This window comes from Rana temporaria, chromosome 3 (assembly GCF_905171775.1).
Source record: "Rana temporaria chromosome 3, aRanTem1.1, whole genome shotgun sequence".
NCBI classification, from domain to species: domain Eukaryota; kingdom Metazoa; phylum Chordata; class Amphibia; order Anura; family Ranidae; genus Rana; species Rana temporaria.
The window spans coordinates 95,130,508-95,146,802 of record NC_053491.1 but is presented as its reverse complement, the minus strand read 5'-3'; the positions used below and the strand labels follow the sequence as shown (position 1 = coordinate 95,146,802).

At 42.8% G+C, this 16,295-nt stretch overlaps 1 protein-coding gene across 1 annotated transcript in view; it reads right to left on the bottom strand.

The window, feature by feature from the left end:
* The window catches only part of CCDC33 (coiled-coil domain containing 33), a 156,609-nt gene that overhangs the window by 77,712 nt on the left and 62,602 nt on the right, over positions 1-16,295 (bottom strand). Inside the window, exons 11-12 of the mRNA XM_040343016.1 lie at positions 10,508-10,641; positions 5,094-5,165 (exon numbers count right to left, since the gene is read on the bottom strand). Of these exons, the coding sequence (XP_040198950.1) occupies positions 5,094-5,165; positions 10,508-10,641 (206 nt within the window). The remainder of the gene's footprint in view (positions 1-5,093; positions 5,166-10,507; positions 10,642-16,295) is intronic.

Genomic DNA, 16,295 nt, shown 5'->3' with positions numbered 1-16,295 from the left:
CACTGTAATATCCACAGACATCTGACCCACTGTAATATCCACAGACATCTGACCCACTGTAATATCCACAGACATCTCCCCACTGTAATATCCACAGACATCTCAAGACATCTCCCCCACTGTAATATCCACAGACATCTCCCCACTGTAATATCCACAGACATCTCCCACACTGTAATATCTACAGACATCTCCCCCACTGTAATATTCACAATTACCCCCACTGTAATATCCACAGACATCTCCCCCACTGTAATATTCACAATTACCCCCACTGTAATATCCACAGACATCTCCCCCACTGTAATATCTACAGACATCTCCCCCACTGTAATATCTACAGACATCTCCCCCACTGTAATATCCACAGACATCTCCCCCACTGTAATATCCACAGACATCTCCCCCACTGTAATATCCACAGACATCTCCCCCACTGTAATACCTACAGACATCTCCCCCACTGTAATATCCACAGACATCTCCCCCACTGTAATATCCACAATTACCCCCACTGTAATATCTACAGACATCTCCCCCACTGTAATATCCACAGACATCTCCCCCACTGTAATATCCACAGACATCTCCCCCACTGTAATATCCACAGACATCTCCCCACTGTAATATCCACAGACATCTCCCCACTGTAATATCCACAGACATCTCCCCCTCTGTTATATCCACAGACATCTCCCCACTGTAATATCCACAGACATCTCCCCACTGTAATATCCACAGACATCTCCCCACTGTATCATGGTCCACATCTCCCCCACTGTATAGGAAGATTAGTGCTTGCTTAGTCTTACCAGAGAAGCCGGCCAAACACGAGCAGTTGAGGCCGGGTGATGACGCCGCCGGGTGGACCAAGATGGCCGCAGTTCTGGAAGCTAGGCCGAAGCCGCGGCCTTTCCTATGGCCGAAGCAGCAGCGGAGCACGTGGTGTGCCGATCCACATATGGTGACCCGTTCGTATCACGGATCATTTACGATCCGTTGCACCACTAGTACCGATCAAAAGAATTTTGATCGATCAAAAAAAATAACGATTAATTTGAGGAATTAATCTTTCATTTCCACAGCCCTAGATTTTTTTATTGAAAATACCTGGTATGTACAGGTTTAGCGTTGCAACAATAAAATGATCAATCTTGCGCTTCTATATTTTGTGATTTGCCTTAAAATCGGGACATTAGTTGGTAATAGTAGCTAATGACAGACATCTGGAGTGTATTTGTCTGTGTGCAGATCACAGTGTGTGCCTGCATGAGCCCCGCTCATTAGATAGTGATTAACATGGAAGCTCAGAGAAGCACAGTACTGCAAGGACAAAAATAAATAATATTTAACAGCATTCACAATGAATTCTTTCTGAAGTCTGACGGTTGCTTACGGTAATCCATCTCTCCCTTGTATACAACATGCCCGCTCTACCTGGGCTCTTCTTCGAGATGCTAGCCTCACTATACATAGCATAAGAACTACAGAAACACTCAGAAGTATAACCCCCTTATCCATCCCACTAGCTTTATAAATATCCCAAATGTATAGACATTACTTCACAGACTCATTTTATCTTCCACTATGATAAAAATGAGTTTAAGTGGCGTGTCTCTGAATTAATTCAGTGCATGACATTAGAGCAGGAGGGATGTTATTTATTGCAGCTCAAGGGGAGGAAACTCCTTGAATTATTCAACAGGACCCCTCCTTTTTTTACTCTGTACTGTCTCATGGGGGAAATTAGGCAGAAGCTTCCCCTTGTCCACCTCCCACTAGTCCTGAGGGGTGATATGAAAAGATATCGACAGCTTGTTAGTTCAGATTATAAATGAGACAAGAGAGAAAAGCTAAGGAACATAAGGAGGGGAGAAGAGGAGATTGACAGGTGGTTAGATTCCATACTGTCACCAGTTGTTCAGGCACTTTTCATAAACATTTCTGGCTAATCTTCCACATAATCTAAATATCAGTAAAGATTCCTACAGACAATAGAGATCACAACCTGACTAGGTGTTGATGGTTGGATTGGGACATTTCTGTAGGTCTGTAGGCTATGTTTGACACCCATTAGCCAAGGCATCTAAAGGCCCATACACACGATCAGACTTTCCGACAACAACGGTCCGACGGACGTGATTTATCGGACAATTCGACCGTCTGTATGCTCCATCGGACAATTGTTGCTGTTTTTTCAACGGATGCTCCAAACCAATGCTAAACATCAGACAACAATAGCAAAAGTTGCCCAAAGGGTAGCAGTAAAGAGCTGAAAAAACAAGTGATTTGGTAAATGTTGGCTGAAAAAGTTCTGCCGTGTGTATACATTCCAAGTTCACGGCCAACACCCCTTCGGACAAAAAAATACGGAAAAGTCAGATGGAAGTCCAATCGTGTGTATGAGGCTTTGGATGGAAAGTCAATCCTTGGGAATGGAATGTGCATGTCCAACCACTATAAAGAAGGGGATATAATAAATAGAACTAGTATAGGTGTGCCACATCCCAAGGAATGTATCAGAAGAGAAAAAAAACCCTAGAGTGGGACTTTGAGAGCACTACCATAGATCCTGGTAGTGCTCTCAAAGTCCCATTTAAAGGGCCCTTTCACACAGAAGGACCGTTCAGGTCCGCCTGTCAATTTTTTAGGCGGACCAGAACGGGCGCTCCTCTATTGAGCCACGGATGTCAGCGGTGACATGCTTGCTGACATCCGACCCGCTCCGATCCGCCAAAGTGTGACGGAGGAAAACCCTACTTTTCCATCCGTCTGGCAGATCGGATCGGATGACATTGGACTCTATGGTCCATCGTCATCCGATCCCCCAAAGGGGAGAGCGGCGCTCTGACAGGTCGGTCCCTCACAGCAACCTTTTTCAACCAGGGTGCCTTGAGGTTTCTTCAGGGGTGCCTTGGCAAAATGCCTAAAAATTGCCCAAAAATTGTATACAACCAGCGTGTGGGTGAAGCTGCTCTTTCGTTACACAAAGCCACAGGTGTTTACTGTGCATCATTACAACCTTCTAGCTGCCAGCGTCCTAACGACCAATGGCATCATCAGTTGATATGGAGCATGTCAGTCAGGTGCCTGCATAGCATCCTTATATCCTCCTCTCCTGCTTTTCTCCACCAACGTTGGGGTCACATTATCTGAGTGATGGAGAAAAACTGAGGGAGAAGAGAAACATTGGGATACTAGTCAGTACCAGTTTGAAAAAGTGTATTTACTTTAGAAGAATAAATACCCTCTAACGTTGGGTGTCCTACTTGTTTGGATGTTGCTGCATTATGTAAAACTATTAAATTTGTTTTTACATTTTTAGACTGGGGTGCCTGGAGACCGTCCATCATTTCTAAAGGGTGCCACAAGGTTGTCTATCATTTTTAAAGGGTGCCTTGACTGAAAAAAGGTTGAGAAACACTGTCTCACCACTGTCATCTGCCTGCTCAGCGGGGATCGACGAAGCGATCCCCGCTGAGCAAAGCGGAGCCCGTACAGGGACAGCCCCGTGTGAAAGGGCCCTTAGGCCGCGTACACATGATCAGTCCATCCGATGAGAATGGACCTTCGGACCGTTCTCATCGGTTAACCGATGAAACTGATTGATGGTCTGATGTGCCTACACACCATAGGTTAAAAACCGATCGTGTCAGAACGCGGTGACGTAAAACACAACGACATGCTGAAAAAAAAAAAATTCAATGCTTCCAAGCTGGCGTCAACTTGATTCTAAGCATGCGTGGATTTTTAACCGATGCTTTTGCATACTAACCATCGGTTTTGACCTATCAGTTAGGCGTCCATCGGTTCAATTTTAAAGCAAGTTCTAAATTTTTAAGTCCGTTTTCATTGGTTTTGTCCAACCGTGTGTACGCAGCCTCAGGCCGAGACCGAGACCGAGTTTCTCGGCAAAAACCAGCAAGAAACTTGCTGGGAGATATTTTTTTGCCGAGGAAACCGGTCGTGTGTACATTTTCGTTGAGGAAACCGTGGAGAAACTCGACGAGCCAAAAAGAGAGCATGTTCTCTATTTCCTTCACGGGAATGGAGAAAATTGGCTTGTCGAGTTTCTCGACAGCCTAAAAAGGAACTCGACGAGCAAAACGATGTGTTTCGCCCGTCGAGTTCCTCGGTCATGTGTATGAGGCTTAGGGTTTTTTCTCTTCTGATAATGTCCAACCACTATGGTTTTCCCCATGATAGGCTGGTTCCTGATCACTCTCTCCTTCCATTTCCATAGGAAAAAGCATGCAAACCTGTTTTTACAGTGCTTGCTGGAACAATACGTTTTCACTAAACTCTGGTTAAAGAAAAATATTCTATTCAAGCATTAATTCTTAACTTAAAAAGTACCCTCTACTGCTCTCACCCTGCCTGTCCGGCAGGAGAGAGTAAAGGATCAGGAGGAGGCAGGACTGACCCATTTTGTTGTGTTATGTGTAATTTTTTATTGTTGTGATTTACATGTATGAAATGTTGAATCTATTTTAATTGTGGAATCCTTTTGTATGCTTATCGATAATGTAGTGTAAATTATATCTGTGTTTTAAAAAATCCAATAAAAACAAATTGAAAACAAACAAATACTGCTCTCACCCTCTTTCAAACCTCCACATTTGTTCTTTTTGATAAAACTTTCTGTTACATGGTGGCTATGTTTGTTCTCCTTGGTTCAAGTATATGTAGGAATGTAGCCACCCTCTCTTGCTCACTCCCAAGATTGACTAGGGACTACGGTGTTTGTATAGTGCATAGTGCAGTGCACATGACTCCAATTGACATACTGCTTGTTCTAAACATATTGGGGTGAAGGGGGAGAGGAGCACTTTGGAATTCACTGAGGACATTACAAAGAGGCAGCAAAACACAGTAAGAAACAATTTCATAAAAAAATGATTACAAGGCTATAAGGAAGTGGATTTGCATAGGTTATTTTTGGAGAATAAGGGTATCGTTTAGTGTCAATTTAATGATCCATCCACTGGATTATGCACGAACTGACAGCAAGGTAGCTAGTGTTTTTAGGTATTTAACTGTTGAATTGGTAAATAAAATAAATTATACGAATAATTGTACTTTCCACTTCTTACCTCAGACTTCAGTAGCAACAGCTGCAATGACACAGTGGGAGTCCCGCCGGATGCAGTCTTCAGTTCTGTTCCCTGAAGAGGTGTAAAGATGGGATATTAGTTTTGTCTATTCCAACCTTTCTCAACATTTTTACATGGAAAAACTCATTAAATCAATTTCCCATCTCAGGAAACCCCTGCTGAAAATTATTATATCTATGCCTTGCAGTACATTACCATGAACAGAAAGTTTTAGATATAAAAATATCTAAAATACATATATTTGACACCCAGGGATGTTCTATACAAGAAAATGTGTTTAGTAATATTCATTAAATTAAAAAAAATATTGATCAGAAAAAAAGCACAGTGATAATTGTAGTGTTTCCTCACATGGCAGTCAGTAAATTATTTCATTCTTACATTGAAAAGCAGAAGGACCTCCTTAAATTGGTGGTCAGTGGTATAAAAGCCTCATCACACTATTATTTTGGTGGTGAGTAAAACACATATTCCCCTTACAGATGGCTAAAACAGTAATTGGTGTCAATGTGTAACAGTGGCGGCCCATCCATTAGGGTGCCGCCCCTCCATCCTTGCGTCTTGTCCTCTAATCTTTCTATATGCTTGTTGTAACTGTGAGTATTCCTGGCTGGACTGCTTTCTCATGGGGTGTTTGTGAACTATCTTTGCATTGTTTCAATAAAGGTTTTTTCATCACACTGGGGCTGTGTATGTTATTGCCGCCGCACCACACTGCAAACCCCCCCCCCTTTCCTACATGCTCTTGTCATATTTGTGTAGCGCCTATGTACTTTATAGTACTGGTGCTAGTCAAATTTAAGGGTAGATCGAAGTATAATTAGACTCTGATCCTGATTATTAGGTGTGAGAATAGGGCATCTGTCTCAGCTTGGCTGTGGGTCATTCTGCTGTGCTGGGGTGTTCTTCCAGCCCCGGTACTACAGGTGGCAACAGTGGAGTCGAGGTTTGGGTGCTCTTCCCAGCAGCCAATCACGAGGGTTTGTCCTCACTGTGCATGCTGGGAGGGGTATTTATGGGACAGACGCCATTGGTTCTGGGTTCTTCTTCGTCCAGTGTGGCATCCACCTTTAGGGTGGCCAAATCACGGCGCCCCGGCGATATGGCCTACCTGGCCGGGGCGTGCATGCCATGCGGTGTTCCTTGTTCTGGGACCATGTTGGCCCACAGCATCTGAACCAGCGATGGGGATCTAGTGAGCGACTGGGTTCCCCCTTTTAAAGATCCCAAGCTGTGTGCTGTTCGGTGGGGAGTCGGTCTGAGGAGCGCCATTGAGAGGCTGGCGGTCCAATAGGGCCTGGACGAAACCAGCGGGGATAACAGGTAGCTGGAGACTGCAGGACTGATCACCTGTCAGTCGGTACCTGGGCGACAAGTTGAAGGAGATCCAGGCGTAACTCAACCAAGGAGGCATATCTCCAAGAATTCTACCCAGAGGGGACCTGTGGCAGAGGTATCTTCTGAGGCTCTTTGAGAGGGGTCTGTGGCAGAGACTTTCTCCCAAGTTCAAGTTCACCAAGGAGAGTCTGTGGCAGAGACTTATTCCTTTAATTGTCCAAGTGATACTCCGGCTGCCAGGTCAGTGAGAGAGGCCTGTCCGGGTACACTAAACCCACTCCGGCAGGAGTGCCGCAGAGAAGTGTTACGTTTTGGGAGCAGGACTGTTTCCTATCATTACGCCTGAATCTGCTATCCTTCCTCCTTTCAACTTTACTTTTCTCACCACAAGTTTTATTGTTTTTACCCGGCTGAGTAATAAAGAGCACAGCAAAAGAGCACCTGTCGTGGACATTCCTTTACTTCTGTTTATGCACATATGCATTACTCCCCCCTAGAGAATTCGGAGGAGCCACGTGGTAACACACCGCCCAAAAATCCAGCAGCTCCAATGGGGGTAATGCTACATTTGAATTTGGCGACATTCATTAAATTCAACGACTTTGAATGAAAAACGGCGAAGGACCTTTAGTTCCCAAAGCAGCACAAATGCAGTGATGTCACCACACTCAAACTTTATTGATACATCCTTCAGCTCCATAACTGAAAGTCTGCAGGAGCCAGATAAATGCACCCAAAGTCGAATAATTGCAGTTGCAGTGCTATGCAAAAGTAATGCAATGCAAAAATAAAACAACAAGTGCACCTTTTTGCAGTATTGCATTTATTATTTACAGTGGTAATTTTGTGTTTTGCAATACGAGCAATAATTTATATATTTTTTTTAAATCCTGACTGAGTGTTGTCTCGCAAAACATCAGGATTCAAGCCCCTGCAGTGTGCAGTACCACATTTGGCCAGAGGTGCGGAGGAACCGGTGACACTCTGAGCCATTTGGAGGGGCTCAGAAATACTCAAAAACACTTGGAAATACTAAATTCCCGAGTGTTTCCGAGGCTTTCTGGGGGTTTCCGAGTGCATCCGAGTATTCGTGTGGTATTGCATGCAATAGAAGTCAATGTGGAACAAATTATCTTCGTTTTTATTGACTTCTATGAGGAAACTTGCTTTGATATGCAAGTGCTTTGGATTACAAGAATTCTCCTGGAACGGATTATGCTCGTAATCCAAAATTCCACTGTATTTACAAACAGTGGCATGCTCCTTTAAACAGTTTTATATGGCATGGCAGTTATACGTTAGATTCTATATTCTGGATACAGTGATTGTGAGGGCATATGTTAAATTTAGTTTTTATATGTTTCTTCACAGTAAGAGCTGTGAAAATGTGGAATAGACTTCCTGCAGAGGTGGTTCTGGCCAGTTCAGTAGATTGCTTTAACCACTTAAGGACTGCCTAACGCCGATATACGTCGGCAGAATGGCACGGCTGGGCACAATCACGTACCTGTACGTGATTGTTAATTGCCCGTGACCCGGTCCGAAGCTCTGTGACCACGGCCGCGGGACCCGATCGCCGCTGGAGTCCCGCGATCAGTCCCTGGAGCTGAAGAACGGGGAGAGGTGTGTGTGTAAACCCACCTTCCCCGTTCTTCACAGTGGCGCTGTCATTGATTGTCTGTTCCCTGATATAGGGAAAGGTGATCAATGACATCACACGTCCAGCCCCGACTCCTACAGTTAGAAAAACATATGAGGTTACACTTAACCCCTTCAGCTCCCCCTAGTGGTTAACTCCCAAACTGCAATTGTCATTTTCACAGTAAACAATGCATTTTTATAGCATTTTTTTCTGTGAAAATGACAATGGTCCCAAAAATGTGTCAAAATTGTCCGTGGTGTCAGCCATAATATCGCAGTCACGAAAAAAATTGCTGACCGCCGCCATTAGTAGTAAAAAAAAAATTAATAAAAATGCAATAAAACTATCCCCTATTTTGTAAACGCTATACATTTTGCGCAAAACAATCGATAAACGCTTATTGCAATTTTTTTTACCAAAAATATGTAGAAGAATACATATCGGCCTAAACTGAGGGAAAAAAACGTTTTTTTATATATTTTTGGGGGATATTTATTATAGCAAAAAGTAAAAAATATTGTTTTTTTATTCAAAATTGTCGTTCTTATTTTGTTTATAGCGCAAAAAATAAAAACCGCAAAGGTGATCAAATACCACCAAAAGAAAGCTCTATTTGTGGGAAAAAAAGGACGCAAATTTTGTTTGGGAGCCACGTCACACGACCGTGCAATTTTCAGTTAAAGCGACGCAGTGCCGAATCGCAAAAAGGGGCCTGGTCTTTTACCTGCATATTGGTCCGGATCTTAAGTGGTTAAGAAAGGCCTGGATATTTTCCTAAATGTGCATAATATAATTGGGTACTAACATTTATTGGTAAATTTGATCCAGGGAAAATTCGATTGCCTCTCGGGGGCTCAGGAAGGAATTTTTCCCCCTGCTGTAGCAAATTGAATCATCCTCTGCTGGGGTTTTTCGCCTTCCTCTGGATCAACTGTGGGTATAGAATTGGGTATATGGGATTGTATGATATTTTTTATTTATGGTTGAACTGGATGGACTTGTGTCTTTTTTCAACCTGACTAACTATGCAACTTGCTCCACTTACGTGTAAGACCCCTTTCACACTGAGGAGTTTTTCAGGCGGTACAGCGCTAAAAATAGCGCTGCTATACCGCCTGAAAAACTCCTGCACTGCATACTCAATGTGAAAGCCGGAGGGCTTTCACACTGAGGTGATGCACTAGCGGGAGAGAAAAAAATCTCCTGTCAGCAGCATCTTTGGAGCGGTGAGAGGAGCGGTATGTATACCGCTCCTTCACCGCTCCTTCCCATTTAAAACAATGGGAAACCGCTGCAATACCGCCCGCAATTCGCTTCTGCAGAGGCGCATTGCGGGCAGAATTAACCCTTTATCGGCCGCTAGCGGGGGTTAATACTGCACCACTAGTGACCGAATCCCGCGGCAAATCCGACGGTATAGTGCCGCTATTTTTAGCGGCACTATACCGCCACCGTGGCTCCCGCCCCAGTGTGAAAGGGGCCTTAACCACTTCCCGACCTCCTCATGTACATATACGTCAGCAGAATGGCACGGACAGGTACATATACCTGTACGTCCTCTGCTAGACGTGGGTGGGGGGTCCGATCGGGACCCCCCCCGGTACATGCGGAGGTCGGGTCCACTCGGGGAGCGATCCGGGACGACGGCGCGGCTATTTGTTTTTAGCCGCTCCGTCGCGATCGCTCCCCGGAGCTGAAGAACGGGGAGAGCCGTGTGTAAACACGGCTTCCCCGTGCTTCACTGTGGCGGCGCATCGATCGGGTGATCCCCTTTATAGGGGAGAGCCGATCGATGATGTCATTCCTACAGCCACACCCCCCTACACTAGTAAACACACACACAGTGATCCCTAAATGTTACAGCGCCCCCTGTGTTTAACTCCCAAACTGCAACTGTCATTTTCACAATAAAGAATGCAATTTAAATGCATTTTTTGCTGTGAAAATGACAATGGTCCCAAAAATGTGTCAAAATTGTCCGAAGTGTCCGCCATAATGTCGCAGTCACGAAAAAAATCGCTGATCGCCGCCATTAGTAGTAAAAAAGAATAAAAAAAATAAAAATGCAAAAAAACTATCCCCTATTTTGTAAACGCAAAAAATTAAAACCGCAGAGGTGATCAAATACCACCAAAAGAAAGCTCTATTTGTGGGGAAAAAAGGACGCCAATTTTGTTTGGGAGCCACGTCGCACGACCCGCAATTGTCTGTTAAAGCGACGCAGTCCCGAACTGTAAAAACCCCTTGGGTCTTTAGGCAGCAATATGGTCCGGGGCTTAAGTGGTTAATATCAGATGCAATTGATCTACTTGCCAAATAGGGTGAATCTTCGTTAACAGCACCAAGTTCAATAACAAACACCTTTTAACACTGACAGGCCGTTGACCATTTCACAGATTTCACCCAGACTTACCTGTATCGGCACACTAGTTAAAGTGAGAGCATTGTTACTATTGCCCGTCATCAACTTGTGATAGATCTCTGTGTCCAAAGGGATAACCGAGAAGCCACAATAATGAGAAAGATGCCACGGAACACGTCTGGATTCTAAATAAAGGAAAGATGTGATTAAAATATCTTGAGTTATGCAAAAAGTGTATTTTTTTTAATTTCTCCATCTCTTTGTTAGTGCGGCTATTAACCTTGTGACCGGGAATGCATCTTTATGGACACTGATTGATTTATCTGTAATGAGGTTATTTAAGGATGACCTTTAATTATCCTTCCATTTCACTGTGCGACTGTATATTGGTTTCCAGGCATGCCTAATGAATAACTAAAAGTGTCTTTTATTTCTCCAACAACCGACTAAAAGCCTTAAGCTGCTTCCTTCAAACATTTGTTTGTATTCAGCGCAGACAATCGGCATTTCATATTAATACGCTGATTTTACTGATCCCCGAATAATCATTGTTAAGCATCATACGGTGTATTAAAAGACTTTCCAAGACATATAATTCTAGAGATGGCATCCATGAATGGAATTCTTTGTCCATTTCCTGCTGTGGCCATTATTCGAATAATTAACAGTTTTCTTTAAGCACATAGTGACAGCCGTAAACTATGGCAGGACACTACCTGACCTCTAGCTAATAGATCTTGTAGTAAGCACCATGCAGTTACATAAAAGTGTCTGAGATCATTAACACACCCTTTTTACCAAGCATTGAACCCCCAGAGGTCAGCAAAATCTTAAAGGAGTTGTAAAGGAAAACATTTTTTTTGCTGAAATGACTGTTTACAGGGTATAGAGACATAATAGTTAACTGATTCCTTTTAAAAACAATTAAAAATAGATAAAACCAATCATATAATGTGCCTGCAGTTTAGTTTCGTTTTTGCTGTTGTTTCCTGCTTTTGTGATGTACAGAGCCATAGAGCCAATACAGGGCAGTGATGGTTTGGAAAACTAAACTGATTGGTGCTGAAGGGTTTTAGACACAAAGTAATCACACCTCCTTGATTAGTGACCACAGAGAGAAAGCTCCCAGTACTGTGGTCATCAGGAAACAGACAACCAGGAAGTGTGGAGATCAGAGAAGAATTACAGCAACTTGAGAGCAAAAACGAACAATGAGGACATGAAAACAGCACTGCATTAACCTCCCTGGCGGTATGATTATTTCAGAAAAAAGGTGCTGAAAGTGGTACCATTATTTGCAAGGAAATTTGGCGTTTTATACTGTAGGCCTGTAATTCTTAGGAATAACTCACTTAAATCTGACCAAACAAGAGTCTAGTAGGCATCCCGGGTATGACATTTTTTTAAAAACAAAATTATAAATTCTAATATAATAAATAATTATAAATAATTATAACAAGTAATAATATAATTCTAATAAAAATTATTCAATAATGTAATCAACTCAAAATCACCGAAATTTGCTCAGTTGCAGAATTGTCGCTGTCATTACTTTTATTTTTTTATGACGAATTTCCCCACAAATCGCTATCGCACAATTCTGCAAGTGATTATAATTTATTATCGCTGTTTTCTAGCTGCTCTAAAACCATTTTTGACATAAAGGGACACTTTTGGTTGCTATGGACAATCTACAGTTTGCAGTCATAAAGAACAGTTTTTATTATATAAAAGTACATGTAGGACACTGGGCAGACCACTAGGGACAAGGGGGTGTGTATTTTTTACATACAGTACTGTAATCTATAAGATTACAGTATACTGTATGTAAGGTGTTTGTTTACCATTTTGAATTTGGCGCCGTTCTCCGCTCCCGTGCGTCGTAACGTCGCAGGGAACGGAGATCGGCGGCACAGGAGGACACTGTGTGAATCGAGCGAGGTCCCGCTCGCTCACACAGCGTGGTGGCATCGCTGGATCCAGGGACAAGGTAAGTAACTTTGTCTGCTGTTGCAGCGAGGCGAGCCTGAGTCTGACTCGGGGTTACCGCTTTTGGTATGAAAATCTCACCCCGAATACCGCCAGGGGGGTTAAGGTAAAGGAAGCTATTAAGATAAAAAAAAATTTCCTTTACAAACCCTTTAACCTTCTGAGCGGTGTTCCCGAGTCTGACTCAGGGTGAGATTTTTTTGCTAGGATCGGTAACCCCGAGTCTGACTCGGGATCGCCTCGCAGCATCCATAGGCTTGGTTTACTTACCTTGTCCCTGGATCCAGCGATGCTACCGCGCTGTGTGAGCGAGCGGGTCCTCGCTCGATTCACACAGAGCCTCTGTGTGCCGCCGATCTCCGTTCCCTGCGACGTTACGACACACGGGAGCGGAGAACGGCGCCAAATTCAAAAAGGTAAACAAACACCTTACATACAGCATACTGTAATCTTATAGATTACAGTACTGTATGTAAAAAATACACACCCCCCCCCCCCTTGTCCCTAGTGGTCTGCCCAGTGGCCTACATGTACTTTTATATAATAAAAACTGTTCTTTCTGACTGCAAACTGTAGATTGTCCATAGCAACCAAAAGTGTCCCTTTATGTCAAAAATGGTTTTAAAGCAGCTAGAAAACAGCGATAATAAATTATAATCACTTGCAGAATTGAGCGATAGAGATTTGTGGGGAAATTCGTCATAAAAAAATAAAAGTAATGACAGCGACAATTATGCAATTGAGCAAATTTCAGTGATTTTGAGTTTTTGAGATTACATTATTGAATAATTTTTATTATTATTAGATTATTATTATTTGTTATAATTATTTATAATTATTTATTATATTATAATTTATAATTTTGTTTTTAAAAAAAATTCATACCCGGGATGCCTACTAGACTCTTGTTTGGTCAGATTTAAGTGAGTTATTCCTAAGAATTACAGACCTACAGTATAAAACGCCAAATTTCCTTGCAAATAATGGTACCGCTTTCAGCACCTTTTTTCTGAAATAATCATACCGCCACGGAGGTTAAGAAGCCTAAAACAGCTGTATGCATTTGGCTATACACTCATTGGTCACTTTATTAGGTACATTTGTTCAATTGCTTGATAACACAATCTGCTAATCGGCCAATCACATGGCAGCAACTCAGTGCATTTAGGCATCTATACGTGGTGAAGACGACTTGTTGAAGTCCAAACTGAGCATCAGAATGGGGAAGAAAGGGGATTTAATGACTTTGATCGTTGCATGATTGTTGGTGCCAGATGGGCTGGTCTGAGTATTTAAAAAACTGCTGATCTACTGGGATTTTCATGCGCAACCATCTCTAGGGTTTACAGAGAATGGTACAAAGGAGAAAATATCCAGTGAGCGGCAGTTGTGTGGAGGAAAATGCCTTGTTGCTGTCAGAGGTCAGAGGAGAATGGGCAAACTGGTTCAAGATGACAGAAAGGCAACCGTAACTCAAATAACCACTCCTTATAGCCAAAGTATACAGAATACCATCTCTGAATGCACAACACATTGAAGCTTGAAGCAGATAAGCTACAGCAGCAGAAGACCACACCGGTTGCCACTCCTGTCAGCTAAGAGCAGGAAACTGAGGCTACAATTCACACAGGCTCAACAAAATTGGACAATAGAAGATTGGAAAAATATTGCCTGGTCTGATGCATCTTGAATTGACTTGCGACATTCAGCTGGTAGGGTCAGAATTTGGCGTAATCATGAAAGCATGGATCCATCCTGCCTTGTATCAATGGTTTGGGCTGGTGGTGGTGGTGTAATGGTGTGGGGGATAATGTCACAAAGCTCAAATCATCTCACCACTGGTTTCTTGAACATGACAATGAGATCACTGTACTTCAATGGCCTCCACAGTCACCAGATCTCAATCCAATGGAGCACCTTTGGGATGTGGTGGAATGGGAGATTCATATCATAAATGTGCAACTGACAAATCTGCAGCAACTGTGTGATGCTGTCATGTCTATATGGACCAAAATCTCTGAGGAATGCTTTTAAGACCTTGTTGCATCTATGCCATGAAGAATTAAGGCTGGATTCACACCTAAGACGGATCCGCTGCACAGCAGGGGTCCAGCGCATTTTGGTTCACCGTTTCAGGTCCGATTTCAGCCCGAATATTGGTCTGAATTCGGACCTAAAACAGACCACAAAAGGCACACGTTTTTCCTGCAAAACGCACCAGGCCTGCTGCGGAGATGTGTGAACCGGCTCCATAGAGAGCCAATCACATTCCCCTGCTATGCGAATTGGATGCAGGGGAATGTGCATTCAATTCGCATAGGTGTGAACCCAGCCTAAGGCAGTTCTGAAGGTGAAAGGGGGTCCAACCCGATACTAGCATGGTTTACCTAATAAAGTGCGCGGTGAGTGTATGTGGTTACTATACACCTGTTATGTTGGATGTACAGATGGCTGAAAGGGGCAAAAAGGAATGGGTTTTGTGCTGCAAGTGAGGATATGTAAATGCCTTCTGGTTTGTAAAGGTAATGCTATAATTTAGCAAGAGGAAAACTAACTCAAGCTCTACTGCTATATAGTATAGTTGGTGTGTAGAGTAGTCGGTACTCTGGCTAATTAAGCTCACAAGTGATCCATAGAAAGTACAGGCTGGCAACTCAACAGCTTCTCCATAGAAAAAATTTATTGAAGCATTACAGCAGTAACATCATCCAAAAATTATTAAAGCGGGGTTCCAACCACAATTAGCAATTTTTAAATGTATGTCCTTTCATCATGCATGTTTATAATATAAATCCGGTCACTTACTATTTTACAATCCACCGCCGCTCCGCATAGTTATTCAAAAAATATAGTTTTATAAACTATGTCCACACCGTTTTCATTTTGCTTGTGCCCATTGTGAAGCCCACGGGCACTTACTTCCTGGAAGTCTTGGATGGGGAGTGATAATTGGGTAGCGCACTGCATCCTGGGAAATGATGACACACATTTCCCAGGAGCATTAGAGGGAGATGATGTCAGCATCCTAGGTGATTCCAAAGGCAGATATCGTGGGACCGCATAGCAACAGGAATTTCCAGATGAGTAAAAAATGTTTTTCTTTTTTAGGTCTAATGAGCACAATAATGAAAAAAAAAATTTGGGATGGAAACTCCACTTTAAAGCGGAGGTTCACCCTAAAACAATTATATACAGTGGGGATCGAAAGTTTGGGCACCCCAGGTAAAAATTTGTATTAATGTGCATAACGAAGCCAAGGAAAGATGGAAAAATCTCCAAAAGGCATCAAATTACAGATTCGACATTCTTATAATATGTCAAAAAAAGTTAGACTTTATTTCCATCATTTACACTTTCAAAATTACAGAAAACAAAAAAATGGCATCTGCAAAAGTTTGGGTACCCTGCAGAATTTATAGCATGCACTGCCCCCTTTGCAAAGCTGAGACCTGCCAGTGTCATGGATTGTTCTTAATCATCGTCTGGGAAGACCAGGTGATGTGAATCTCAAAGGTTTTAAATGCCCAGACTCATCTGACCTTGCCCCAACAATCAGCACCATGGGTTCTTCTAAGCAGTTGTCTAGAAAACTGAAACTGAAAATAGTTGACGCTCACAAAGCTGGAGAAGGCTATAAGAAGATAGCAAAGCATTTTCAGATGTCAATATCCTCTGGTTGGAATGTAATTAAGAAATGGCAGTCATCAGGAACAGTGGAAGTTAAAGTAAGATCTGGAAGACCAAGAAAAATATCACACACAACAGCTCGCAGGATTGTGAGAAAAGCAATTCAAAACCCACATTTGACTGCATGATCCCTCCAGAAAGATCTGGTAGACACTGGAGTTGT